General features: G+C 41.9%; 1 protein-coding gene across 1 annotated transcript in view; it reads right to left on the bottom strand.

Annotated features, from left to right (window-relative positions):
- The window catches only part of LOC113405123 (disks large homolog 5-like), a 205,278-nt gene extending 179,075 nt beyond the window's left edge, over positions 1–26,203 (bottom strand). Inside the window, exon 1 of the mRNA XM_026653713.1 lies at positions 25,767–26,203. Coding sequence (XP_026509498.1) covers positions 25,767–26,082 — 316 coding nt within the window. The 5' untranslated portion in view covers positions 26,083–26,203. The remainder of the gene's footprint in view (positions 1–25,766) is intronic.
- Between the last annotated feature and the right edge of the window lie 1,253 nt (positions 26,204–27,456).

Below are 27,456 nucleotides of genomic sequence, written 5' to 3'. Positions count from 1 at the left end.
GGCCGCATGCAAGCCAAATTCTGCTGCCTGGACCTGCGTCTGTGATCTCTAACACCAAAGCCACAGGCACTCAATATTAAGATGCAAAATGCGACCTTGCACTGAAATAACATGTGCTATGTAATGTGAATAGTGTTGTTCACCGTGAAAGAGTATAAGCACTTTTCTGTAAAATGTATTTTTTAAAAGACTTCTCTCCCTTTTTTCCCCCCGTCCCTCCAGCAGCTGCAAATTTTTCAAGCCTCCCTCCTCCGTCCCGAAGGCTCTCTCAGATAAGGCGGAGGAAAAAAAGGATGCGAGACGACATCTTCTCGGAAATCATGGAATCGACCCGCAATGAAAGAGCTCATCTGAATGAGTGGAAGGACACAGTATCAAAGTACAGGAAAGATGCCAGTGAACGTGAGGACAGGAGGGACCAACGTGAGGACATGAGGGACGCTCGAGATGAGAGGTGGTGGCAGGAAGATCAGAGGTGGCAGGATGCAATGCTGGGGCTGCTGCATGAGCAAAGAGACATGCTCTGGCGTCTGGTGGAGCTTCAGGAACGGCAGCAGGATCACAGAGTGCCGCTACAGCCCCTGTATAACCACTCTCCCCCCTAACCATGTTCCATAGCCTCCTCACCCAGACGTGTAAGAATGCGGGGGGGGGGGGGGGAGGTGGAGGCTCCATGCACCCTCACATTCCTCCCCAGTGGACAGCCCAAGCAAAAGGCTGTCATTACTTTAACCTTTTTTTAGTGGCCTTTTCCTTCCCTCCTATCCTCCTCCCAAACCCCACCCGGGCTACCTTGTCAGTTCTCTCCCTCTTTTTATAATTAATTAATAAAGAAGAAATGATTTTTAAACGATAGTGACTTTATTTCCTTTGAAAGCAAGCTGTGATCGAAGAGGGAGGGTGGGTTGCTTACAGAGAATGAGTCAATAAAGGGGGCGGGTTTTCATCAAGGAGAAACAAACAGAACTTTCACACGGTAGCCTGGCCAGTCATGAAACTGGTTTTCAAAGCTTCTCTGATGCACAGCGCTTCCTGGTGTGCTCTTCTAATCGCCCTGGTGTCTGGCTGCGTGTAATCAGCAGCCAGGCGATTTGCCTCAGCCTCCCACCTTGCCATAAAGGTCTCCCCCTTACTTTCACAGAGATTGTGGAGCACACAGCAAGCAGCAATAACAATGGGAATATTGGTTTGGCTGAGGTCTGAGCGAGTCAGTAACGTGCGCCAGCGACCTTTTAAACGTCCAAATGCACATTCTACCACCATTCTGCACGTGCTCAGCCTGTAGTTGAACAGCTCCTGACTCCTGTCCAGGCTGCCTGTGTATGGCTTCATGAGCCATGGCATTAAGGGGTAGGCTGGGTCCCCAAGGATAACTATAGGCATTTCAACATCCCCAATGGTTATTTTCTGGTCCGGGAAGTAAGTCCATTGCTGCAGCCGTTTAAACAGAGTAATGTTCCTGAAGACGCGAGCGTCATGAACCCTTCCCGGCCAGCCCACGTTGATGTTGGTGAAACGGCCCTTGTGATCCACCAGTGCTTACAGCACCATTGAAAAGTACCCCTTGCGGTTTATGTACTGGGTACCCTGGTGCTCTGGTGCCAAGATAGGGATATGGGTTCCACCTATCGCCCCACCACCGTGAGGGAATCCCATTGCAGCAAAGCCATCCACTATGACCTGCACATTTCCCAGAGTCACTACCTTTGGTAGCAGCAGCTCAGTGATTGCTTTGGCTACTTGCATCACAGCAGCCCCCACAGTAGATTTGCCCACTCCAAATTGATTCCCGACTGACCGGTAGCTGTCTGGCGTTGCAAGCTTCCACAGGGCTATCGCCACTCGCTTCTCAACTGTGATGGCTGCTCTCATCCTGGTATTCTGGTGCGTCAGGGCAGGGGAAAGCAAGTCACAAAGTTCTATGGAAGTGCCCTTACGCATGCGAAAGTTTCGCAGCCACTGGGAACCATCCCACACCTGCAACACTATGCGGTCCCATCAGTCTGTGCTTGTTTCCCAGGCCCAGAATCGGCGTTCCACAGCTAGAACCTGCCCCATTAACAACATGATCTCCAAAGCGCCGGGGCCCGCGGTTTGAGAGAATTCTGTGTCTATGTCCATGTCCTTATCACTCTCGTTGCCGTGCTGCCGTCGCCACCTCCTCCTCGCCTCATTTTTCTGGTCCTGGTTCAACATAAACTGCACGAGAATGTGCGAGGTGTTTACAATATTCATGACTGCTGTCTTGAGTTGAGCGGGCTCCATGCTTGCCGTGGTATGGCGTCTGCAGTGTTCACCCAGGAAAAAAGGCGCGAAAGGGTTGTCTGCCGTTGCTGTCATGGAGGGAGGGGTGAGGCTGTACCCAGAACCACCTGCAAAAATGTTTTTTGCCCCATCAGGCACTGGGATCTCAACCCAGAATTCCAATGGGCGGGGGAGACTGCGGGAACTATGGGATAACTACCCACAGTGCAACGCTCCGGAAATCGACGCTAGCCCCAGTACATGGACACACACCGCCAAATTAATGTGCTTAGTGTGGCCACATAGATTGTATAAAGTCGAATGTGTTTCCAAAATTCGAATTCTGTAAATTCGGATTAATCCCATAGTGTAGACATATCCTGTAGCTCAAAAGCTTGTGTCTCTCACCAACAGAAGTTGGTCCAATAAAAGATATTATCTCATCCACAAAGAAATTGGACAGAACCAAACATTAAGATTTTCAAAAGTGGGAAAGTTCCTGATTCGTAGGTGATGAGGGTGCACAGCTCATCTTAAAATGCCCTAGTTTTCAATCCGCTGCTAGTATCCCTGCAGCAAGTTATTAGAATCATTCACCATATAGCAACTAGGCAAACCAAGTGTCAACCACTCAGAACTTCTATACACCAGTCACAGCATCCTGACAGATAACGTTAGGAACAGAGGATCTGCCTTCATGAAACAAATCAACGATCTATCTAATCTGATAGTAGGATTCCATACAGAAGGACAGAGAACCAAATGCTTCATGGAATGGGTGACCTGTGGCCAGTTGTGTAATAGTGAAACATAGAAGTAATTTGTTTTTGCCACAGCTAGTAATCAGTTTCTGGCCTGAAGCAAGAAGAGGAATTGGAGCAAGGCTCTAATTTTGCCTAATATAACTGGGGGGGAAAAGGGGTTGGGGGGGGAGGGGCACGCGAGAGTTATTCTATGCATGCTAAATCTTTGTGGAATATATATAACTCCTTACCTCCTTTCTGTGAGAACATTTAAATATAGTTTACCTATAATCAAGAATATTTTCATGATAATTTTAAAAGCTTTAATAAATTTGCAAAAAAAAATTTTCCCCCTAATTAGCGTGTAAGAGCTTAAGTGGGCTTTTTTCTTCTTCATTAAGTGAAGTTCTCAATGTGCAGAGAAAAGAATAGCCAAGCTGACTATACAGAGGAAAATTAATTTAAAAAATAAACAACTGTCATTTGTCAGCTATAACGCCAGTATTACAGATACTTCTTGTTGCTATACAGCCATAATATTTATGTATTAAACTCAAGATGAGAAGGAAAGTTAAAGCACAGATCAGATTTTTTAATTTTAATGAGCAAGCATCTGCATTTTTTTTAATTTAATAATGGATCATCATCACAACAACAACAACTTGCTTTTAAATATTTCACACATTTTTTAATTATAAGTGGAGCCAATAGCTCTGCCTGAAGTTAAGGTTGCCCTACACTTCCCATTATAAGATCCTATTTTCAGCTAGTTATAACAACTTTGTCAAACTTTAACTGTTTGGGATGAAATTTTTCCATACCACGTCTGCCTATGGCTGAAATTTCTGGAATGTTGCAGCAAAAATGGTTCAGCCATTTCTGAGAATGAGGTCAGGGAAATTTAAAAGAACATGGGCAAAATAATGTATTTCAACCATTTCCATCAAGAATCTCTAGCACTTCCCTGCTTTGGAAGAGGGAACTGAAATTTGGCACAGGAGTCACATTAATGTCTGGGATGGGTCTTTCGTCATCCCCATGAGAATTCGCTCAAATTTGGACTATTTATAAACCCCTGAAAAATCTTATTTTGCAAATGCTCAGGAACTTGAGTTTGGCAGCTAATTTCCCCAAAGATTTAATCTGATATTGCTATGCTCCATCCCTACACAGCTCCTCCATGCCAAGTGGACTGTGCATGAACTATGTCCACACAGTGACTGAGCATGCTCCATCCCACAGCTCTAGGAACTAAGCAGGACTTCTCCTGCAATTGCTCTTTCCAAGTAGCTAATACCTGGGCAACCTTAATTTGGCTCCCTTGTATGTGCGCATCATGATTCAGTCTTCACATGCAAGTTTTCCACAGGACTGCTACCTCAAACATAGAAAAGTGTTCATTTTAACAACAAAAATCACTGTAGTGAAACTCATCTGCACTAATTTACAGAAAACAGGCCCCTTTTCTAACTTTCAGGCAGTGCTTTTCAAAAGGGAAAGGGTTCAATGATTGAGGCCCAAAACGCTGGGGTTTTGTTTAACTAAACTTTTCACAAAGCCTGTAATTGGAGAAATATGTTTTCAGAACTTCTTTCTTAATTCAATGAAAACCTTTGAGTTTAAAACCATTTGCCTGTAGAGCTCACCATCCAGACATCGGGCCATAAAACTGGAAGGGTCTATTTTCAATGTGCAAGCTGGAGTGCAAAGACACAGCAAAAATGGTGTAAAGTTAATTTTTTTTCAGTTGTCAATTTTAATAACCGATTCAACAAGTTGCTTAGGCATATGCCCAATTTTAAGCAGATGAGCAGTCCTACTGAAGTCAAAAGAACTATTGTATATACTCGATCATAAGCTGGTTCGTTTATAAGCCGACCCCCCCCCGAAGATGGATAAGTAAAAATGGAAAATTTTTATAACCCGTTCATAAGCCGACCCTATAATTCAGGGGTCAGCAAACTTTGGCTCTCGGGCCATCAGGATAAGGCGCTGGTGGGCGGAGATGGTTTGTTTACCTCGAGCGACCGCAGGCACGAAGGTAAACCTAAGTAAACAAAGTGTCCTGGCGCACCAGCTGCTAACCCTGATGGGCTGGGACAGCAACTGGTGGGGAATTTTTATTTTTATTTTTTGCGGGGGGAAGCTGGGAGTCAGGGGAGTAACCCGTGACCACCCCCCACACGACTCCACCCCTAGCCCAGGATCCCCACACTCTCCCCATCCCATCTCTTCCCACCTACCAGGGGAAGGATCTCTCTGCCCTGGCTGGAGCTGCTCCAGCAGGCTGGGCAGCGCGGCCGCAGCTTGCTCCGGCGGGCTGGGTGGCACGGCCACAGCCTGCTCGGGGGGGCGGGGCCGAGCGGCAGGGCTGCAGCCTGCCAGCCCCGGAGCTGCAGCTGCTTCGGAGGCTGGGGGGAGAGCAGCGTGGCCAGAAGCGGAGAGACTCTGGCCTCACCTCTTCCCTTCTGGCTCTGCTGGCTGTGCTGCCTCTCCTTGCTCCCTCTGTTGGGGGGAGGGGCTGTGTCCCACCTCTCCCTCTCTATACCCGTTCATAAGCTGACCCCCTTCTCTGGTGCTTCCCTTTTTTACTAAAAAAATTTGGCTTATGAACGAGTATATACAGTATTTATGCCTTTAAACTTGGGCACGTACTTAAGTACTTTGCTGAATTGGAGCTTTAAAGGATTCATTACATAGTAAGGAATTTGCTTTTCAGGTGAAGGTATATTTCAGGGGTGAGGGTATATTATTTAAACACAACAGTGTCCTACTAAGTTTGACTGTACTTCATACTAAAACTAAAACCATGTCTGCATTTCACCCAAAGCATTAGACTTAAGGGACTAAAAATGCTCGTCAGTTTTGAAAATAACATTATAGCAATTTTTAAAAAAGATAAATGAAGTAAGATACGAAGTACCCATGTCCTTCTTTCCTCCCACCACCACACTTGCATTAGACAGAATTTGTGAAAGTTTCCAAAAATTCATAAGCAGGCAATCATTCCTAAGTATCATAGAATCATAGAATATCAGGATTGGAAGGGACCTCAGGAGGTCATCTAGTTCAACCCCCTGCTCAAAGCAGGACCAATTCCCAACTAAATCATCCCAGCCAGGGCTTTGTCAAGCCTGACCTTAAAAACCTCTAAGGAAGGAGATTCCACCACCTCCCTAGGTAACCCATTCCAGTGCTTCACCACCCTCCTAGTGAAAAAGTTTTTTTCTAATATCCAACCTAAACCTCCCCCACTGTAACTTGAGACCATTACTCCTTGTTCTTTCATTGGTACCACTGAGAACAGTCTAGATCCATCCTCTTTGGAACCCCCTTTCAGGTAGTTGAAAGCAGCTATCAAATCCCCCCTCATTCTTCTCTTCTGCAGAAGAAACAATCCCAGTTCCCTCAGCCTCTCCTCATAAGTCATTTGTTCCAGCCCCCTACTCATTTTTGTTGCCCTCCGCTGGACTCTTTCCAATTTTTCCACATCCTTCTTGTAGTGTGGGGCCCAAAGTACACTATATATCTTGAGTTTCTTAAATAGTGAAGCAATGATCCCCTTATATATTAATAATCAAGTTACCATGCCACTGCTTCTAAAACCACTAAATAATCACAGCCAGGATAATACAGGCATATGCAGATTTAAGACTTGTGAAGCTTTTTGGTAAAAATGAAAGACAGTTTTAAAAAGAATATTTGCAATTTAATAATATTAAGTAAAACACTATGAGCCCAATTCTATAGGCTTTAATCAGGCAGTTTCACCAACATCAGAGTTTTGTCTAGTTAAGAACTGAGAACCAAAACTCAACAGCACAGTATTTTCCCCAACATTCAAACCTTTGAAATGTAACTGCAATCACAGAAATGAAACTTCGATTTTCGCCTTTCTGATAATTAATGACAATGATGGGTTTGCAAGATGAGAGAAGCTGCTAGCAAGATGAAAAGGGAAATAAGATGAGATGTCAAGGGAATTTTTTTTAAATAAAATTCATTTCTAACTTCTGAGAAATGAAGACCAAAATGTTTTGTTTTGCCCTGTAATCACTGAACTAGGACCCAGATTTTTCAGACATACCCTTCTCTGTAAAGTAGATTTTACTTTCTTATTAAGATATTGCTATAAGCACCACCTCTGTTTCATACAATTAATTTTAACTCATATCTCTAGTAGAATAGGATACAGAGGGAGTTAGAGGAGTGTAAAATGACCAGATCTGTCAGCAGTATCCCACTGGCAGTGGCTGAAGACTTTCGTGATTAATATTTGCTCTGGGTTGTTTTTGTAGAGATTCATTAGGAAGGTTCAGATTATTTGGCAACAGCCCTTCAAAATTTCTGGTTTTAGCTTATTTTCTGTATCTTTACAATGCTTTCAGGTTAGACCCTTTTTAAAAAAAAATAAAAACACCTATTGAATTTAAAAACAATGATACAAAACTATACATCAGAATAAAGCAATGGAACACGGGAACCTATATATGCTTTATAAAAGTAAATCCTGGCCTGTTTCACACCCACAACGTTTCCTTCATCTCATGTGCACATGCTTTTTACTCTAGATAAATACATTTTAGAAGAGTTGCTGTTATCTTACAATTTAGACATTCATGTGAATGAGTTTTTGGCAATCTTTGAAAAGTGGGATAATAAACTTTTCCACCTAATGATAATTTCTTTGCACAACCAAAAGCTATCACAGTTGATATATATATACACACACACAAAATTTTAAGAAAAGCTTTTCATTCCCATGTCTGAATAAAAATAATGCAGCACATATAACTCTGACTCAGCCAGAGTCATAACTTCTTAAGACTGTTAAAGTAGTAATAACATTTAAACAAGCATATCTAATACAAGGACACTTTATGTTACTTGTGATACATTATAATATATGGGTAATGTCGATAGTTGGTATGCATACACAGATGTAAATGTATATATAATATTATGTGTGTTTGTACCTTAACCAATTTTTATAGGACACATTTGGTTCCACACACCTTTCACTCCAACTATAATGAAACGCTTGAGGATGCACGAATGAGTTGAAAACCTCAGGATAACCACCAGATAGACTACACTGGCACTGTGGTATCATTTCTGGCCAGAAATGGGAAGGTGTAGTGGTACAAGGTGAACACCCCGTATGATATTTCAGAATATTTAAAAATTTTATCCTTTAAGCTCCATTCCTGACATGAGCAAATGTTGAGGAACAATTTTGTTATTTTGGTCAAGGCAGTTCACCCATACCTAATGAAATCCCCCTGAAACAAGTTGGCACATTTTTAAATATTTGTGCTGGTTTCTCCCAAATTTTATCATCAGAGTTTAAGACAAAAATAGGACTATTTGTTTGTTTTTAAAATGAGAGTTTAAATAAGATGGCAAAAATTCTAAAACCGCTATTAAACGGTTAGTAATTTCAATAAACAGCTCAGACAATTTTATCTTCAAAAAGATACAGGCACAAATTTCCCATGATTCTTGCCTTGTATACTTATGTCAAGCTATTTGAGACCCCTTATAAAAAAAAGTTGGGGGAGACAGGATTAATCCACCTATAACATTCATGTTCCTTACATGCTCAAAAACCAAGACAATTTCTTTTGCCACAATCAGAAATCCCTTGTCAAAAAGGTGAAGCTAAAAATATTTAGGCATTCAACCACTACTTGGCTGTATAATCCTATTTAGGAAAATGTTTTGTTACAATTTCACAATACGCGTGTGACAATCAGCTAGTGAAATTACATCCATTGCTAGTTCAAAGACATTTTACACATAGCCCACAGCTCAACACTAACCCATGACCCATAAACAACCTTGGCATTAGTGTTTCTTAACACATGCTCTATTTCTTTAGGCATCTATGAATGTTCAAAACAAATAAATGCCTTTTTTAAAAGGTTACAGATGCATGCAGACCTATTTATCCAAAATAATGCAAGAACAGCTACATCTCTCACACTTGTATCATGTTCTATACCTTCAATCCATAAGTCAGACTTTTGAAAGTAAATGTCTACCACACATTTACCTGTACTATTACTATGTTTCATGACCTGAACAAGGAGCTTTACAGCTATCGTTAATGTAAAGATATTGAGTGAAACAAAGATATGACCTGCCCTATAAATGTTTCCTCACATACCTTTTAATTTCTCTGCTCCTCACTTTGCAAGATTACTTCTCACCAAGTTCAGGTTCTGTAGCCTATGAATTGAAGTCAATTTTTTACATGTTTAGTTCAGTTTTTCCTCTGTACTTATTTTACTGTTATTGTAAAGCACTCTGGGGTGCCTGTATGAAGGGTGCCATATAAAATAAGTGACTAGTAAATACTTTAATCCACTAAGCAACATAAGACTTAGTTACCTGGAGACTCTGCTTTGGTCCTTAATGCTAAATTTGGGTAGGAGGAAAGGGAAGAGGGTGCATATTTATTAAAACCTGTGGTTTTGTCCAGAACCCTAAAAAAAAAAATTTTTTTTAAATCATGTTTTTGGGTTACAAAAACAAAACTCCATGCCATATTTTTTTTAAATTAACACAAGAAGCTACAAAAGAGGTCTCCTGCCACCAAGGACCCCAGAGTTCACCTAAGAAAGAACTCTTTGGCAAGTTTGAAGCACTATACCTTTATGGAAGTTTAAATCAGGGAAGCTAAGATGCCATCTTCACAACAAGCCTTACTGCTACTTGAAAAAGTCATCTTGACATTGTGAAAATAGAGAGAAAAGCAGAACAAAGTGATTGAGAACCCTTTCAGAAAGAGTGCTTAATTTAAGAATGTAATTAAATCCTATTGACTTCAAATCGGACTTAAGAACATACTTCAAGTTAAGTATGCATTTAAATGCTTTCCTGAATCGGTTCCGGAAAGGGAATACCAGAAATCTTTAATACTAAAATAAGATTCCTAGTTAGAAGTACTGGAAATACCAAACACCTGATATTAGACAGGATTAAAACAACTGACAAGATTGCATCACTGGACTTCCAAGGTCAGAATGGCTGAAGCATCCATTCTAAAAGGTATTTGGACTACAGCTGAGCGAATAATTGATTTTTTTTTGGTTCAGTGGCCAAACAAAAGATCCAAACAAAAAAATCATTTTTGTTTTTTTCTCACCAAATTGACACACACAAAAATTCATGCAGGTCAATTCAACATTTTCAAAATGAAGTGTCAATTTGAATCAACATTTTCATTTTTTAAATGAAATGTTTTGCAATGATTTACATAGAAAATGTTCAAACCCACCATTTTGACTTTTTTGAAAAAAAAAAAATTCCTAATTTTTTTATTTGGCCAAAGCTATTTGCAGAATTTAACTCAAATCCACTAATAGTTTTGGTCACCATGAAACTGAATAGTAAATTTGCCAAAAATGCAACCAAAATTTTTTGCCCCAACTCTATTTGTGACCCAGTCTCATAATAATACAGGAAAGTTAACTACTAAGGAATTATTCATATAAGTTATTTGCATGCTTGTAGCAGAGCGAAAATGTTGTAATACATTATGTAGGGGAGCGCTCCCCTATAGCATGGAATACACATACTTTTCTCCTAACCCCTCCCTGCTCCTGGCTTTCTTTACCATTTCTCCACAGGCCAAGCTGACCATCTTAAAGTTGGATCTAGATGGATGATGCAAAAGTTGAGTTCAGTACATTAGAACATCATTCTGGGGGAAGCACTCAAATGCATAAGTCAACAAAACATGACATCCTGGGCTGGAGGGAGGCCAACAGTATAACTCGGGCTTTCTTTGATCACCTTGGGTTTTTAGTAAATGCAGAAGCTGAGTGAAGAAAACCCTAATACACAAAACTATATGAGGATGGGCTTTGTGAACTCCTAGGCTCTTTTTCATATCCAGCTACTGCACTCTAGTCACTGCAACAAGTAGCCAGTTTTCTCATTCTCCTCTGAGATCAACAAACTTGCAAGGAATTGATGCCAAATGGCAGTCATCAGATGGCCATCTTCTGTTGTTGATCCCATTCCCATGTAGCTCTCTTGCTAGATACACTCACTCAAACAGACTCTGTTAAGGTTCAAAATTAACCTTCCTTTACGCATTCTACCTGTTTGCACAGTTCATATTATTCATTTGTGGAGTTTTCCCCATTGACCCCTCAAAAATAAAAAACCACCACACACAAAAACCTTCACATTTTTAAACACTTTAAAACTGTAATTTTAGCTACCCATTGCTCACAGAGAGATGTGCATGAAAGATGGAAAAAGACTTTTTAGTGAGCAAACAAATGTTTTCATGTAGTTCTGAAAGCTACCTCAATCATGACTTTGCAGCCACTTTGCCAGAAGCTGTGCTAGCAGAGGATGTGGCATACCCTCAGCGATGCTAGGAGAATCAAAAACTTTTGCTGTAGGGGCCTCCTTGCAGCCAGATCAGTCAAGATTTTTTTTTTTTTTTTTTAAACATCTGTCAAAATCAAAAGGTCATTTCTTCTGCAAAACAAGATTTCGCTACTTGCATTGGAGAGCTTGCATGGAGATATCCTCTCTGCACTGCTTATGTGCTAGGCACACCACCAAGGAACACTGAACCCTAAAAAGTCAAGTTTTGGCTGGTGAACTGAAAGAGAAACTAAATAATCCCAGTTCATGATTTTTCAGAAATATCGTCAAATATTTAAGACTGGTATGAAAGATAAAATTTAACAAACGGGAGATATAAAAACGGGACATTTTGTAAGGAAGAGATTCTGAATTAACACAATGTGGTAGTATCGCATCCAAATGAAACCATGTTACATTAATTCATCTCATGTAGACTGCTGCTTTTCCATTGTCATCCTTAATTAGGACAGAATGATTAAAATGCCATTTCCTGAATGAGAAGATCTAGTCTTACTGCTCTTATGAAGCAGATTATGGCCCAAATTTCCAAAAGTGCAAAACACCTGACTTGGAGGTAAATCTCCCAGTGCATAAGCACAAGATGGGAATGTGCATCTACTAGAGCTAACTGGAAAATGGAGTGTTGTCTCCGTCCCTCCTCCCCACGAAAATTCTGATTACAAATAAATTTTCATTGAAATTTCCCAGCAGAAAAAAAAGTGTGGCTTTCCAGTTTTCTGATTCACAGAACATTACTGCTTTTCCATAAACACTTCTATTTTTTTTTTTAAAGTTAAGTAGTCAAAAGCCCAATTTTCTGATGAAAGTAAATGTCAGAAAATTTTTGACTAGCCCTACTATGTGCTCAGACACCAGAGAAGCACATGCACTCTCAAAACTCTGTGCCAAATTAACTACTGTTTTAAAGAGATGTAAATTGCAGTAAATGCATATCAGTAGCCAATAAAGATAATATAAAAACAGCAATATCTGAGGGTTTTTCAGTGCAAGAACACATTGAGTCCCTTACTGCCAAACTTTTTTTTTTAAATATATAAACCACACATTTAATGAGGTGGATTCAGAGATCCACTACATCAGCTACTTCAAGCCTCAGATGTGAGCTCACATGCCCATGAGAAATCCAAACATATATCCAGATTTAAAAAAAAAAAAAAAAAAAAGTTAATGCTGTAGCCTTGTGTTACAGACTTACAGGAAAATGAAGAGAATTTAACCTCCCACACTGAATGATACACCCATTCCTATATAACAAATCTCCTTATGAAATAGCATACAATTCAAGTGGGGGGAAAAATTGTGTTCAATATAACCACGTAATATTTAAATAATGGCCTTCACAGCTCCACAACTCTGCCTTACTGGCATCTTGGTAAAGAAGGAAATAAGGAGCTTTATACGAGTTGACACCAATTTTATGCTATAATCTTATTTTTCAACATCCATGCTCTTTTCATAATATCTGGGGAGTGTACTTCTGGATCTAAGCTAAACTGGCATTTAACACCTGGATAAAGAGGGGAAGGAGAGAGAGCCATCTGGCATGCAGAACATTGCACAAGTCATTTGCACAAAGCTCTCTCACTTAATTTTACAGGAGGAAAGAGCCACCAGAGAAAGATGGATCCATATTTTAAGTTTCATCCTAACAATACTCAATACAAAAGGACCACTAATAACCTTGCTTGCCAAATGAAAGTTTCTCAATATGTAATTACTGAGTTTCATATTAAGTACATATCAGTACCTTCAATACCCTGCTATGCTCTAAAGAATGCAAAAGGCCAATCAAGGTCCGCAGATGAACAAAAAACAAACAAAGCATTTTAAGCCACATGGATTTAGGGGGAAATCATCTTTAATCTGAAAATGTGACACTGCTTCCTACTCCAACGAGAAGTTGCTGAACTTGAATTAATATGCAAACTAGATACCATTAACTTATGTTTGAACAGAGACTGGGGATGGCTCCGTCATTACTCTAATTGAATCTATTTCCTCATGTTAAAGTATCCTCACACCTTCGTATCAACTGTCCGAAATGGGCCATCTTGATTATCACTTCAAAAGTTTTTCTCCCCTACTGTTAATAGTGTCTCTTAATTAATTAGCCTCTTACAGTTAGTATGGCTACTTCCACCTTTTCATGTTCTCTGTATGTATAAATATCTTCTTACTGTATGTTCCATTCTATGCATCTGATGAAGTGGGCTGCAGCCCACGAAAGCTTATGCTCAAATAAATTTGTTAGTCTCTAAGGTGCCACAAGTACTCCTGTTCTTTTTGCTTCCTACTATTATCAAACACATTCTCCCTCTCAGTCAAATCACTGTTGTGTCTGTGTCATTTTCATCTATGCCGCAGAACAAAGTACTCCAGACTGCTGTAAAGATGCCAAAAGTCAAATGAGGTTCATGAAACAATGGAAGAATAAGCTTGGATTGTGAGATAATGCCATACATCTTTAAAACATTGGCCTAGATATTTTCAAGACCAGCAATTTGGAAAATAAACCACAGCACATAACTTAGGGCTCACTCCTATAGTACAAACTCAAGCCAACTTCTCATGGATATTATTGAGATTTTTGCCTAATTAAGGACTGAAGGAACAGTCCCAGACCCTTAATTTCTGGAATTCTGTTTTTTGTTTTTTGTTTTTTTGGCAAAGAAAGAGTAAATCCCCAAAACAGCAATAATTTTGGCCAGACATACTTTATTTTGGGTATCCATCCCCCCGCTGCCACAAACACTAGTCTCCGAAATATGCACGTTCCAGCCAACATCAAGGATGCTTGTGCAGACAGAGCAACAAAGAGAAGCCATGTTAGCTGCTGTAGCATAATAGTAAAGGAACAAAAACAGGTAGTCTTCTGTCATTGCCAGAAGAATTTTCTTATTTATACCCACACATATTGACACACATATATATACACACATACAAACATACAAAATCAAGACTATTTCTTTAAAAATAAAAGACCATAGCTCTTAAAAAGAATCAGTAAAGGTAAAAGACAAGAAGGAAAACACCTTTAGACTTAAAAGCCTCTCTCCTCCCAAAGAAGACAGCAATTCAAAAAACACTCAACAACAAAGCACACAAAGTTCTGGTCTTGTCTACCCTGATTACTGTGGTGATTGGAGAACTAGATTATGACACTGTCAGTATCAAGCAGTTGATCAATTGAGAGGAAAAGTGTTTTTTCTTTTTTGTTCAGACAAAAAGCTTCGGGTTTGTTTTTGTATTTTAACCACTCCTATCTAAATCAAATGCCCTATAAACAGTTGGAAGAGCTAATCTGTTTGTTAAAGATGAAACACGCCCTGCTTCTTCAATTAAGAGTTGAGCAAGCTCCCAAACCACATCATAGTCCTCCCTGAAAATGTCCAGGAGGGAAGATCAGCCTGGACATTCCTGATATTTTAAGGTAAACAAGTGGCTTTACAACAATAAAAACTTCAGGCTTTCTTTAACTCTCAAAGTAAGCAGCAAGAAAAAGGGTATACAACCCAATTTTCCCCACCACCACACACAGACCTTTGCACATCACCTCTAAGACACAGCATTCAACTCTGTAGGATCTAATTGTTAAATAGTCTTCCTTGAAGAGTCATTGAAAAATACAAAGCAGTTCAAACAAAAAGGTTAACAGGTCAAAAACAATGTAGAAGAGAGGCTTTTACCTGACCAGGGGGGAAAAGGAGGGAAAAAAATACTAAGGGAAGGAAATCTGTGAGCATCCCAACAAGCTCCATTTAGAGAAGTCACTGACATCTGACCATGCCCCTCTTCCTGTGAGAAGAGGAGAGGGGGGAAAGGGGACCTGGAATCACAAAAATAAGGCCAAAAGGCCAGCACACCAAGAGAGTGCAAAGGCAGATGGTGGATTCAGGTTTTTCATAAGGACTTTAATTTTTATTTCACCAAGGGGAAAACTGGAAGATTTAGAGAAAATGGGAAAAAGAATGCTGTACATAGGGAAACAGACACAGGTAAGTGACAGACAGACATGGAAGGAAAGTTGACTTAAGAGAACAGAAGCAGCAAGGGAATAGTAATTTTCAATTTGGATTGTTAAAGTGTGGTGATCACATATATAGTAACGAAACATTTGTATATGTTAGTGTTTATGCCCAGCGACAACAGCTTTACTGACAAAAACAAAACCGTAAGTGGGAAAACATCGAAACTTAGGACTCTGGGATTTTAGTGCATTGATATTTTAATAGACCATAGTTTACCAATGCCCAATGATTCTAGAATCCCAACTAAATTTTTACTATTATTTAGATTGTACGCCCTTTGGGGTAGGGCCTGGGTCTTCCGCTGTGTTCGGAAAGTGCCCAGCATATTTTGAGTACTACAGTAGAACTTCAGAGTTATGAAGTGACCCATCAACCACATACCTCATTTGAAATGGGAAGTATGCAATCAGGCAGCATTAGAAACAAAACGGCAGCAAATACAGTACAGTACCGTGTTAAATGTAAACTACTAAAAAAAAATAAAGGGAAAGTTTAAAAAAAGATTTGACAAATTAAGGAAACTGTTTCTGTGCTTGTTTCATTTAAATTAAGATGGTTTAAAGCAGCATTTTTCTTCTGCACAGTAAAGTTTCAAAGCCATATTAAGTCAACGTTCAGTTGTCAACTTTTGAAAGTACCACCATAACGTTTTGTTCGGAGCTACAAACATTTCAGAGTTACAAACAACCTTCATTCCCGAGGTGTTCATAACTGTGAGGTTCTACTGTACTGCAATCCAAATACATAGCTTCATTACTTGCAATGCCCAAAGGTACAATAGGTGCTTCACTGAAGACAAAGCTCATCCCAACAAACTTACTATCCAGGGACCTGATCCTGAAAACACTTGTGCACAAAAATAACTACTGACATAAGTGAGGTTAAGTGCAAGCATAAGTGTCTGCAGGATAAGGGGTTAAGTTTTGGATGAGCCAATAAGCCAGGCTGGTGAACAGGAGAGAGTGGACAGGCAGGGGGGTTTAGAGTATCTCATTCATATGGGTATTCAGATTAACAACTCATGGTGGTTCAGTTAAGATTTTTATATAAAAGTTTGTATAAAAAAAGCAGACTAATAAATATGGTGAACATTCTTGACTGGCTTACGATGAAAGAGTTAAAATATGGCTTTAGAAGGCCCATTTGGGGATTTTTTGTTTTTGTCATCTTACCTACAAAAGAAATCTCTATAAATCTAACAAGTGGGATTTATACCAGGTATGTAAAAATTTGCCAGAGTAGGACCCTGGAACCTCTCCCTCTACCGCCCTGCCAACAGAAATCTGTATTGTCTTTACGTTCTCCCCTGCTTTGTTTCCCTAGCTACAGGCCTAGTTACATGCCTGGAAATCCTGCTGAATTACACCATAATGTCTCATTTCAAATTCAGCTCCTTATCAGCTGACTTTTTAAAAACAATTCAAGATTTTCTAAAACAATCAATTATCTAGAGGAAGCCAATTATGCTACACACAAGTGAGTTACAGCAGAAGTTAAGCCTGGGTCCATTTCATTAACTTCTTAAAAATATTATATAATTTAAATGTATAGGGTCTGTTCTTGCCGTCACTGCCATCAACTGGAAATGGAAAGGGCCTTTCAGATGTAATACGTTATCCTTCACTTACTGTACCTTAAACATTCATTTACAAGAGACAAAGCCTGCAAGAACTTCCACCCCAATTATAGGCCCCTCCACTTCATAGGCCCCTCTGCAAAAAGCAGCACATCTGTATGGGCGAAGGGTTGCAGGAATGAGAGAAGCTGCTGGCTCTGCAGCCTATTGTCAACTTCTTCCCAATTCTGAAAGTGTTCCTGTGCAGGAACCAGGCTCCCAGCACAGGGTATGACCATGGCCACAATACTATAAACCATCCCCTAGCTTGTGGTAATTCCCATCATGAAGTTGATGCTGAGAAGGGTTAGCATTAACTAAGATACCACCCTAGGGTGGGACCTGGGAATCCGTGTATAGCTGCCATTAGGCTTAAGAACAGTTTAGATATACCAGGCCTTTGCACAAATAGCTCTAGCTTCCAAAAAGCTGTGGTTTTCAGGAGCCAACCCCCCACTTGCAGTTACATGAGAGGGCTGGGGGGGGGGGGCGGCAGCGGTGGAGGGAGGGAAAGTGAGAGAGAGCAAGGAAGAGCATTGTCCTGCCTCAGATGCAGAAGCTCAATGAGCACAAACTTGCTGACTTCTTCTCCCCTACATCAGAAAGATTTAGGCCTATTATCAAGGGCATTTACCAAAAACAAAAAACCCCAACCTGCCAGCTGTATTTTGATTTTGAAAAGTGGGTCACAGCTCGTGCTTCCAAATGATTACGATTAGTCACCATGGAAAATCCCAGAGGAGCCTAAAATAATGCTCCATCTTAATTTATTATTGTAGCTTTCATTACTCATGTTAAAAATAGTTATCTCCATAGGTTTTATCATCAATACTACAGAAAATCTGTACATGGAAAGGATTCATAATAAAGCATGCAGAGTAGTTATCAAAAGAGCTTTTAGAGAAAAGTTTGGCTACCAATTACTATTTTACTTTAGCAGCCAAAATGTGGTAGGCACTGTGTGGACATACAGGAAGAGACAAAATCCATGTCCCCACGATCTTACAATATAACAGGTGTAAGAAGGAAGGGGAAAGAGGGATACAACATACCAACACACACTCAGGATTATTGACACATCTAGTTAGTTACATAGCTTTTGGGTAAGTTGGGGATTTTTAAGTATGTCATAACATCAAGGAGCAAAAATGGAGTGAGGGAAAGATGAAAATAAGAGCAAGGGAGTAGGAAGATTAAAGACCATAAAGGGAAGACAGAAACTGGAAGGGAAGGGAGATTTGCACATGCAGCCGCCGGCTGGCAGGAGCTGCGCCAGGGTTTTTGCCGCCCTAGGCAGGGGGTCCTTCCGCGCTCCCGGTCTTCGGGGCACTTCGGCGGCGGGTCCCAGAGCGAGTGAAGGACCTGCCGCAGAATTGCCACCAAAGACCCGGAGCGCGGAAGGACCCCCCGCCGCAGAATTGCCGCCCCCCCAAATCCTGGCACCCTAGGCGACCGCCTAGGTCGCCTAAATGGAAGCACCGGCCCTGGTCTGATACCTCTGGAATGAGAGTCGCCTGCCAGGGTCTAGGTGCGTCTGCCAGAGGGGCCACTGCAGCCTTTAATAAGGCCACATGAAAACACAATGTAACCCAGAGGAGTGAAGACATTCTAATATCTACATTACTGGCTGAAAACTGAGGAAGGCAATCCTTACTTGCAACACAAAACACCACAGCTGGTTCCATAGGTGATTCATTTCCCTTACTGATTTGGAGCATTCTTTTTATAAACAGTGAATTTTTACTATGCATTCTAGGATGGTCACTGCTGGATAAGCATCACAGCAAATGCCCAGCTGCAAAGAAGCCTTCAACAATCTTATTAAACTTATTAACTGTATTTTTACTTAGTAGTTCCCTAGGTATTTGTAAACTACTAAGTAGCAAATTTGCTTCTTTGAGCTTGTTAGACCACTTCCAAGTAGCTACAACTTGATATTTCTTTGGGAATACCCCTCCTCGACATACTTCTTGCTTCTCTCAAAATATCTGTGTAATCTGAGCAGACATTCAGAATTTGAGAACATCAAGAAACCAGAAGGTTGCTACCAAGTTGGCTGGGAAATACCTGGTCAGTTTCACTCACCACTCAGTAGGGCAAGGGTCTCAGTCCCCACCACAAAGTAGTCTTTTCTGAATGCTGCCTAAGCAATTGTAGGAGCAACTGCATGACTTCTGAGCTATGTAGTTTAAAGAATTCTGCAATAGGGATTGTGAAGTTTATCTGATACCTACTAACTAGATGGAAAAACACCTGTGCTGCCCCATATACCTCACTCCTTCCATTTCCAGGGAATAAAAACATTATGCACTGTTTATTGTTACACTCAACTGTATTTAATTGGAACATATACTTCTGAAATTTATCTCTTCACTTCTCTTTTCTTTATTGTCATAATGCATGTTTTCATCATTTGATGCTTCTTTCCTTCTCTCTCAGTCCACCCTTATCTCTTCCTCCTCCTTCCCCTACAGCAGGGTGACCAACCTGTGGCTCCGGAGCCACATGCAGCTCTTCAGAAGTTAATATGCAGCTCCTTGTATAGGCTCCGACTTCGGGGCTGGAGCTACGGGCATCAACTTTCCAATGTGCTGGGGGGTGCTCACTGATCAACCCCTGGCTCTGCCACACGCCCTGCCCCCACTCCACCCCTTCCTGCCCCCTCCCCTGAGCCTGCTGTGCCCTCACTCCTCCCTCCTCCCCCCCAGAGCCTCCTGCATGCCACAAAACAGCTAATTGGGAGGTGCAGGGAGGGATGGGGAGGTGCTACAACAGGGCTGCCGGTGGGTGGGAGGTGCTGGGAGCCGGGTGGGGGAGCTGATGGGGGGCTGCTGAAGTATTATTGTGGCTCTTTGGCAATGTACATTGGTTAATTCTGGCTCCTTCTCAGCCTCAGGTTGGCCACCCCTGTCCTACAGTATGTCCTCCACCACTTCTGTTTTACCTATCCTCCCAAATCTCTCTGTCACTCCCTCTCAAATCTTCCACCCACATATTCACTTACCAATTCACTGGTTCCGCTGGCTCTCTGCTCCCCATTCTCCTTCCAGATAAAGAAAACTGACTCAGGGCTTTCTTTATCTCCAGCATCCCTTTGGGGAAGGAGTCAGTCACTTCAGGGCTACTTTGTCCTCTCATTTGCCACTACCCTCTGGAGAAGTGGCTCCCAGCCCCACTGTTCACTAACTCTATTCACACAGCAGCAAGGGAGTGGAAAGACATTTGAAAAGAAAATAAAAAAAGATTACAGTAAACCACAAAAAAGCTCACTGGGTGGCTCAGGGTGAGAAGTCATTTACTCATTTTTGAAATTGACTGCATTAAGTTGACAATGTCCCTCTAAAGCTAAAACAAGAAGAGTTTCCATTCCCCCGCACCCCCCATTTTCTGTATAGGATTTCTAAATTTTACCTGTTGGATTGGAGATTAACACTTGGTCTCTGCCCAAAGATGGTTAAAAAAATTTAATAATTCAACTCTGAGTAACTCTTCAGTTGTTGTTTTTTTTTTTTTTAAAAAACTAGGTTTACAAAATTATCCCCCATCCTCATAGAGAAACTCACAAATGAGTGAATGGTTGAATTTCAAAACTTACACCCCAGTCCTGCAAACACTTAAGCACACGTGTAACTTTACTTACACTAGTCCCACTGGCTTTTAGTGTTTTCTGGTCTCAAGACTTGTTACACAGGCCTTAATCAGTAGTATGTGCTCTGTTATGAACATCTGAAACACAGTACTGAAAGTGCATACTAAAAGTGCATATGTTATTAGCTGCAAACATAAAGATAGATGCATACACACTTGACCACCGAAAGCAGTTGTTTGGTTACAAGAATTTACCAGCTCAGCTGCTAAAGGAAAAGGAAACTGTGAAACTGACAAGCTTAACAGCTTTGAAGCCAGGTGTACTAGGGCTTTTAAGTTCAGCAAGCTGTTTTAGCTCTGGAATACAGAGATTAGGGCACCTTTTAACTCCACACGCCCATTAACTCAGCAGCAAAGAACTTACAAGCTCAGCAACCTAAATAGTTCCGGACTGTTTCCTTTTTCCCCCCTAGAAAGCCACGGAAATGAAGCACAAAAAACTGGCATTGATATATCAAGCACTCCAAAGCCACAAGGTATCCTTTCTCCCTCCGTGCTAACTTAGCAGCTACATTATTTGTAGTGTTTTTATTTCTGTTTTGCTTGTTAGACTCAAACTTTCATATACTGTTTGCTATTAACATAAAATACATATGGATGTGTAACATATCCAAGAATATTGTTGAATAAACTTTTTGCAATTCATCTGATGTTGCAACATTAATATTGCCCCAATTCAGTAAGATACTTAAGCATGAAAGTAGTCTTTTAATACCCCATTAAAAGGGAAAAAGCTATACTATTAAGATATGCAACTACTACATGATTAAAGATACCTTGCCAAGTTAGCTACTTAATTAAAACTCATAAGTTCATAAGATAAGAATGTGCAAAAATATAGGAAGAACTGATAAATAGCTTAAAAGAAAGAATTAGCACACACACAAAGTTCAGTGTGGTTTTAAAATGCCAAAAAAAACCCAACAAACAAAAAACAAAAAAAAAAAATCACACTGATTTTCAAATGAACATTTTCAAAAAGTTAATGTAAATAATTTGTATAGCAAGGATCCATCTGCCCAGATCTTTTAATTAGCCTCTGCAGTCTTGGGAGGTACATTAAAATTTATAATATAATTTAGAAGTATTACCTGAAATCATTTATTAGCGAATCTTAATACTGTAATTTTCTTCCTTTATTATCTTAAATGAATTTCTAAAGGGAGATACCATAAGAATTATATGGTACCTGTACTATCACTAAGCAAAATAAAGCACGTAGTACTGAGTTTGTGTTGATTTTGCTTTGTCAGAATATTATTTCTTGTTAGTTTGCAGTCAATTTGTTAATATTGTCATGCACAATGCTCTAAAATTAAAGCCATTTAAAATAATCTGCACGGGGGACTTTTAAAAAAATAAGAATGACCAATTATCATTCACAATGTAAGATGTAAATGTGCAACATGTATTCAAATCGTAATAGTTGCTGAGCTAGGAAAAATGCTATAAAGAAAAGCAAGCTCTTTTTAACATGGATCATGATGTATTTGCTTTACAAGTCCTTTAGTAATTACTAGAACTCCCAATCTCTCCCTAAAGCATTCAGAACAGCTGCTTACTGGTCCACAGACTATGTCTAAGGGGTCCAGAAAAGGCCGTTATTACCATAAAACAGTGGTTTTCCCATCTGTGAGGTCGGCAGACCATGCCTAAGATTTCCAAAGGGGTCCACACCTCCATTTGAAATATTTTAGGGTTCCACAAATGAAAAAAATGTTGAAAACCACTGCAATACACCAACAGATTAGTAATCTCATTGACACCGGGCAAGTGGGACAAATATGTCTAGAACTTCTATCAATGTTGATGTGGATTACTTGCTTAAGACCCTCTCTCAAAGAGAAAAAAAAAATAGACCCCCAAATTTGTTACGTGTAAGCAGTCTGCTGCATGTTACTTTAACCTCCAACAAGCATTCAAGATATACACTCCAGATAAATCTTGGTTCTGCCAAACAAGCCTATAATTTAATTGTGCTTGTCCTAAATTCCTTCATTAACCAAACTCTAAATAGTAACTTGAAAAACTAATTCAGGAAGATACCTTAATTTAATCTCTAAAGGGACACTTGGCTTAGGCCCAATAATTAGTTTTTACCTGACTTTTAAATATAAGCATTTTACAAAATGGATAAATAGAACTGTTTTCACTAGTTACTTTTTAAATTTTGAACACTTTTGTTCAGATATTAACCATGCCTCCTTCAGTATTTGCTACCCAAACAGTGCAGCAACTCAACCTACATAAGAACAAGAAAATGAATCTGACTAGTCTAATTTCATTGTCCACAATCAACAGAAGTGCAAAAAGTCAACTATGTAAATGGCAAAGTGTGAAGCAGATTCATTTCCAATTTAATATAAAATAAGGATCATTTTAAAATTTTAAATATGGGACCAAACATGCCCCTTCTAGGTGGCCACGATTAAAGATTAACTCCTTTTCTGTAATATATTCAGTATGTAAGTGAATATTTAGGTCCTGATCCTGCAAAAATGTTTCTAAGTGCTTAACTTTATGCATGAGTTAGTCCTACTGACTCCAATGAGACTCTTCAGGCATGCACAGTTAAGCACACTCCAGGATCAGGATCTTAATCTTTTAACACACATGATGACGGTCTCTGTTAAAGTCACTTTAATAATCTCTTCCATACGAACTTGCAAAAATGTCAGTTTCAATTAGATGAAAATTTTAATTCAAAAAAGGTATAATCTTTTACTGTCAAAAACTAAAATGTTTTGAAAAGTGTTTGTCAACATGAACATCTCATTTTACATACAAGGTGTACCAGGTGTATATTCTTACTAACATTAGCCTCATGAATTCATGCAGAAAGAAAGTAACTAATTTTGCCCGTTAATTTCAAATGCCTCCTCCCTTGGGATCTCAGTACTGTATTATGACACTTTCTATATCCTACTTTCAGTTTATTAACACAGTATCATCACACATGGTGGCTACATCCACTCCATTTTTAAATTTTGTTCTTAAGACTAGGGAATTCCAATAGTTCAGTACCATAAGTTCATTAAATGCAGCTTCCAAACAAGACCATATTGAGCATCATATAAAAATATTATGGGTCCTATTCTGAAAAGCACTGTGTGCCCTCAACTCCCACTGATGTCAGACCACACAATATTAGAAGTCCTTAGGTCCATTGTTCCTGTGAACTCCTGATATACATTCATTAAAGGAGACCATATATTATAATATATAGTGATGTTAAAAAAATAAATCACATTTTCTCTGTTTATTATAAACTCATAGCTGACTGAATTAAAAATAAAAGTATGGTGTACAGTGTGATGATCTATATTATAAAGGCACATCCATAAATATTTTCCAAGTGAAACAGACAAGTTTAAGAGTCTGATTTTTAAGACAGTTTGCTTCAATTTTCCTAAGAAAATTACATGGTTTACATGAGCCAGGAAGCACCTCCCACGGATAATTTCCTCGCTGTAAAACAGGTAAGTCACCCTGTCTAAATCCACCTCTGATGTAAAAAAGCTTTTTCCTTATTGCCAAATGTTAACGACAGCCATTATAAAACAGCCCCTGCACATTACTCTAACAAATGCATATTCTTTAAAGCCAATCTACAATACAGCCTTGAAATTTAGATAAATTGTAGTAGCGTTAATTTGGAGGAACAGCTACATTCATAAAGCCTCAATATTACCAACTTCATCTTTTTTTAAAAAAAAGAATCTCTGATAGAGTCCTAACTGGGTTTTGTGGGTGGTTTGATAAACTAGGAAGTTTACTCTCAAAATTCTCATCTCCACCTGGCTGAACAATGAAACCAGTTTTCTCTCCCCTCTCCTCCAACAAATACAAGTTATTATAATATATATCCAAATTTATCTGTATTCAAATAGGACCACTAGTCAAAACATTTGCCATTCTCTTCAAATAGTAAGTACAAAAAATCTCCATGTTTTATTAGGCCAGCACAGTTCAATCTGCAACAGAAACAATTTCACAGCTGCAGCTATTCACAAAACTTTAACTGTTTAATAACATTAACTTCAGTTGAGTTTACAAACAACAGACAGTGTACAAAACAACACTATGGAAACAGTTAGCTTAGTCTTCACTGGTCCCAGGTTTCCAGAGACAGGAACAATTATAATGAAAGCATGAATGAAATAATTATGTAACTGCTTTGGGAAGGTAATGCAAGGTACTGTAAATGCTAACACTGTTACTTGGGAACAAGCAGCAGCATATCTTCCTAAAGAGGGGAAAAACGGTTGGGACCAAAAAGACAGACCAAAATAAACCCTCAAACCTAAAGCTTGAAGAAAATATAAGCAATAAAAGACTAGGACCCAGACCCTCAAAGGTATTTAGGCACTTAGCTCCCATTGATCTTAACCACCTTTAAGTATCCAGGCTTAGGTTTTTTCACTGTTTAATTAAGAGTGGTCTCTCCAGAAATGCTCCCTGTAGACCTACTTCTCCTCCCATTGATTAATATTAGCAATGTGGCCTAGTGGCCAAGAATTGGGCTAGGCTTCAGGAGACTTGGGTTTGATTCCCTGCTCTGTCACTGACCTGCTGGGCAAGTCACTTTATCTCCCTGTCTGTTCCCCCAGCTGTAAAACGGGGATAAGAACACCAAGATCTCTGGATGAAGCGCACTACAGGATTATTACTACTGACTTAAAAGGTAAGTCAAAGTGGTAGAACTAGGCCAATGCTGGGCACCTGCCTAAATCTCATCCTAAACGTTTTTCCTCCTGTCTTAAGAAAATCGGGATGGGGAAGGACAGAAACTGGTTTCCACCCAAACCATTCGCTTATCCCTAGCCAAAAAAACAAACAAAAAAAAGTGCCATCTAGGTAGCAACACCCCAGCCCTAAGAGGGCATCCAGAAAACACCCCCCCCCCCCCATAAAAGGCACCCAGGCAGCGAGCCCTTTACCCCTTGCCCCAGAAGAGTGCACCTGGACACCGTCTGGCACACAACACAGGCGGGCAGCTCCGCTCCCTCGCCCCTCGGAAGTGCAGCGAGGCAGCAACCGCTCCCCGGTGCCGGTCCCTCTCCCGCCCCCACTCACCGGCCGTCTCTCCGGGCGGCGCCCCCGCCACCCCGTTCAGGTAGAGGATCGAGAGCAGGTGAGGCTGCGTTTTCTCCAGGGCCACCCGCAGGTCTTGGAAATGGTCCCGATCCTTGGCCAGCAGCAGCTGGATGAGCCGGTCGGCCTTGCTAGCGCCCCCCGCCCCCCCTCCGGCGGCTTCCTGCAGCTCGTGCAGGTCGCGGGGGCTTAAGGTGCCAGCAGCCTCCAGCAACTCGATCACTTTGTCCACCTCGGTCATGGACTGGGCCAGGCTCTGGCGGCACTGAGCGAGCAGCTCCTTGTGCTTGGGCTCCATGGCCGCTGCGGGCGAGTCAGGGCAGCCAGCCGCCAAACTTTGTCCTTCTCCCCCGCAGCCGAGGAGCACCGGGCTGCCCTCCCCCGCACCCCAGGCGGGCAAAGCCACCCGCGGCTCGGTGCGCCCGGCGGCGGCGGCGCTCCCCCCTTCCTGCACCGGCGGGCACCCCCTGGGCAGCTCCGCGTCTCCCCCGCCTCTGGCTACTCCTGGGGCTGAGATCCGGACAGAGGCTGCGGGCTCCTCTCCCCCGGGACAGGGACAGGGACAGGCTCAGGCAGAGGCTGCGGCTCTTCGCCCCCCGCTACAGCGGACACCCGTAGTGCCGCCCGGCCGCCCAACTTCCCCGCGGCCGCCTCCCCGCTCTCCGCCGGGCAGACTCCGCCTGGGGCAGGCGCTGGAGATAAAGGCGGCTGCTCCCCCTGCAGCTACCACCCCCTAGTCCCGAGCCGCGGCTCGAACCACTTCCCCTCCCCCTGGCTACAGGCCGGGGGCCGCGGGGCAAGGAGGGGGCTGCCGGGGGCCAGGCGGCTTCAGCGCCGAGCGCCTCCTAGCACCCGCAGCCATGTTGGTTGCGCGGGGCCGCTGGCCGCCCCACGGCAAGGCTGCAGCCATGCCTCTCCCCGTTCCCCCCAGCTCATGCTCCTCGCCTCCCCCGCCCCGGCCGCCGCAGGAGAACGCGCCCCCGGGGCCCGCCCAGCGCCAGGGAGGCCGAGAGCGGCCAGGCCAGCGGCGGCTGCTGCTCCTTGCTGCGCTCCCCCCAGCCCTGTGCTGGGCTCCCCGGCTAAGTTTTTCCCCCTCTGATCCCCGCAGCCTCCTCCGCCATAGCCTGGCGGCGGCGGCTGCACTCGCCTCCGCTCCGCGGCCTCCACCCGGCTGTCAATCAGGGGCTCCCCGCCAGGCCATGTACGGGCAGGGGGGGCGGGGCTCCGGCGGCAGCTTCTGCCTCTCCCCGGGGCGGGGCACCTAGCACGGGGGAAGGGGCGGAGTCCTAGCCTCTCTCCTTCCCCACCCCGGGAGCCCAGCCTCGCTCCCCACTGCTAACTTTTCCTCCTCTCTGGCTGGGGCATCGGTTCCTGAGGAAGGGGAACTATACATCTCCCCTCTGGCTGGGAGACTAGCTCCTAAGAGACAAGAGACCACCTCACCAGGGGGAGATAATCTGCTCCACAGACACACAATGCACCCCTGGATCCCCTCTCTCATGGGGGGAGAGAGGAAAAGCAGCCAGCTGAAGGGAGGATGGGTTCTGTCTTCATCCCCTTGCCCAGGGATGGGGTAGCAGGCATGGCTTACATAAGCAGGGAATTCTGTCTCCCTGCCTGAGAGATTGGGGTGGGAGATCCCTTCTATTCTATTCCTTCCCCACTCTGGAGC

The sequence above is a fragment of the Terrapene carolina genome, unplaced genomic scaffold, assembly GCF_002925995.2.
Source record: "Terrapene carolina triunguis isolate 2854851 unplaced genomic scaffold, T_m_triunguis-2.0 Scaffold147, whole genome shotgun sequence".
NCBI classification, from domain to species: Eukaryota; Metazoa; Chordata; order Testudines; family Emydidae; genus Terrapene; species Terrapene triunguis.
The sequence above is the reverse complement of the archived record's forward strand: the minus strand, read 5'-3'. Positions and strand labels throughout refer to the sequence as shown.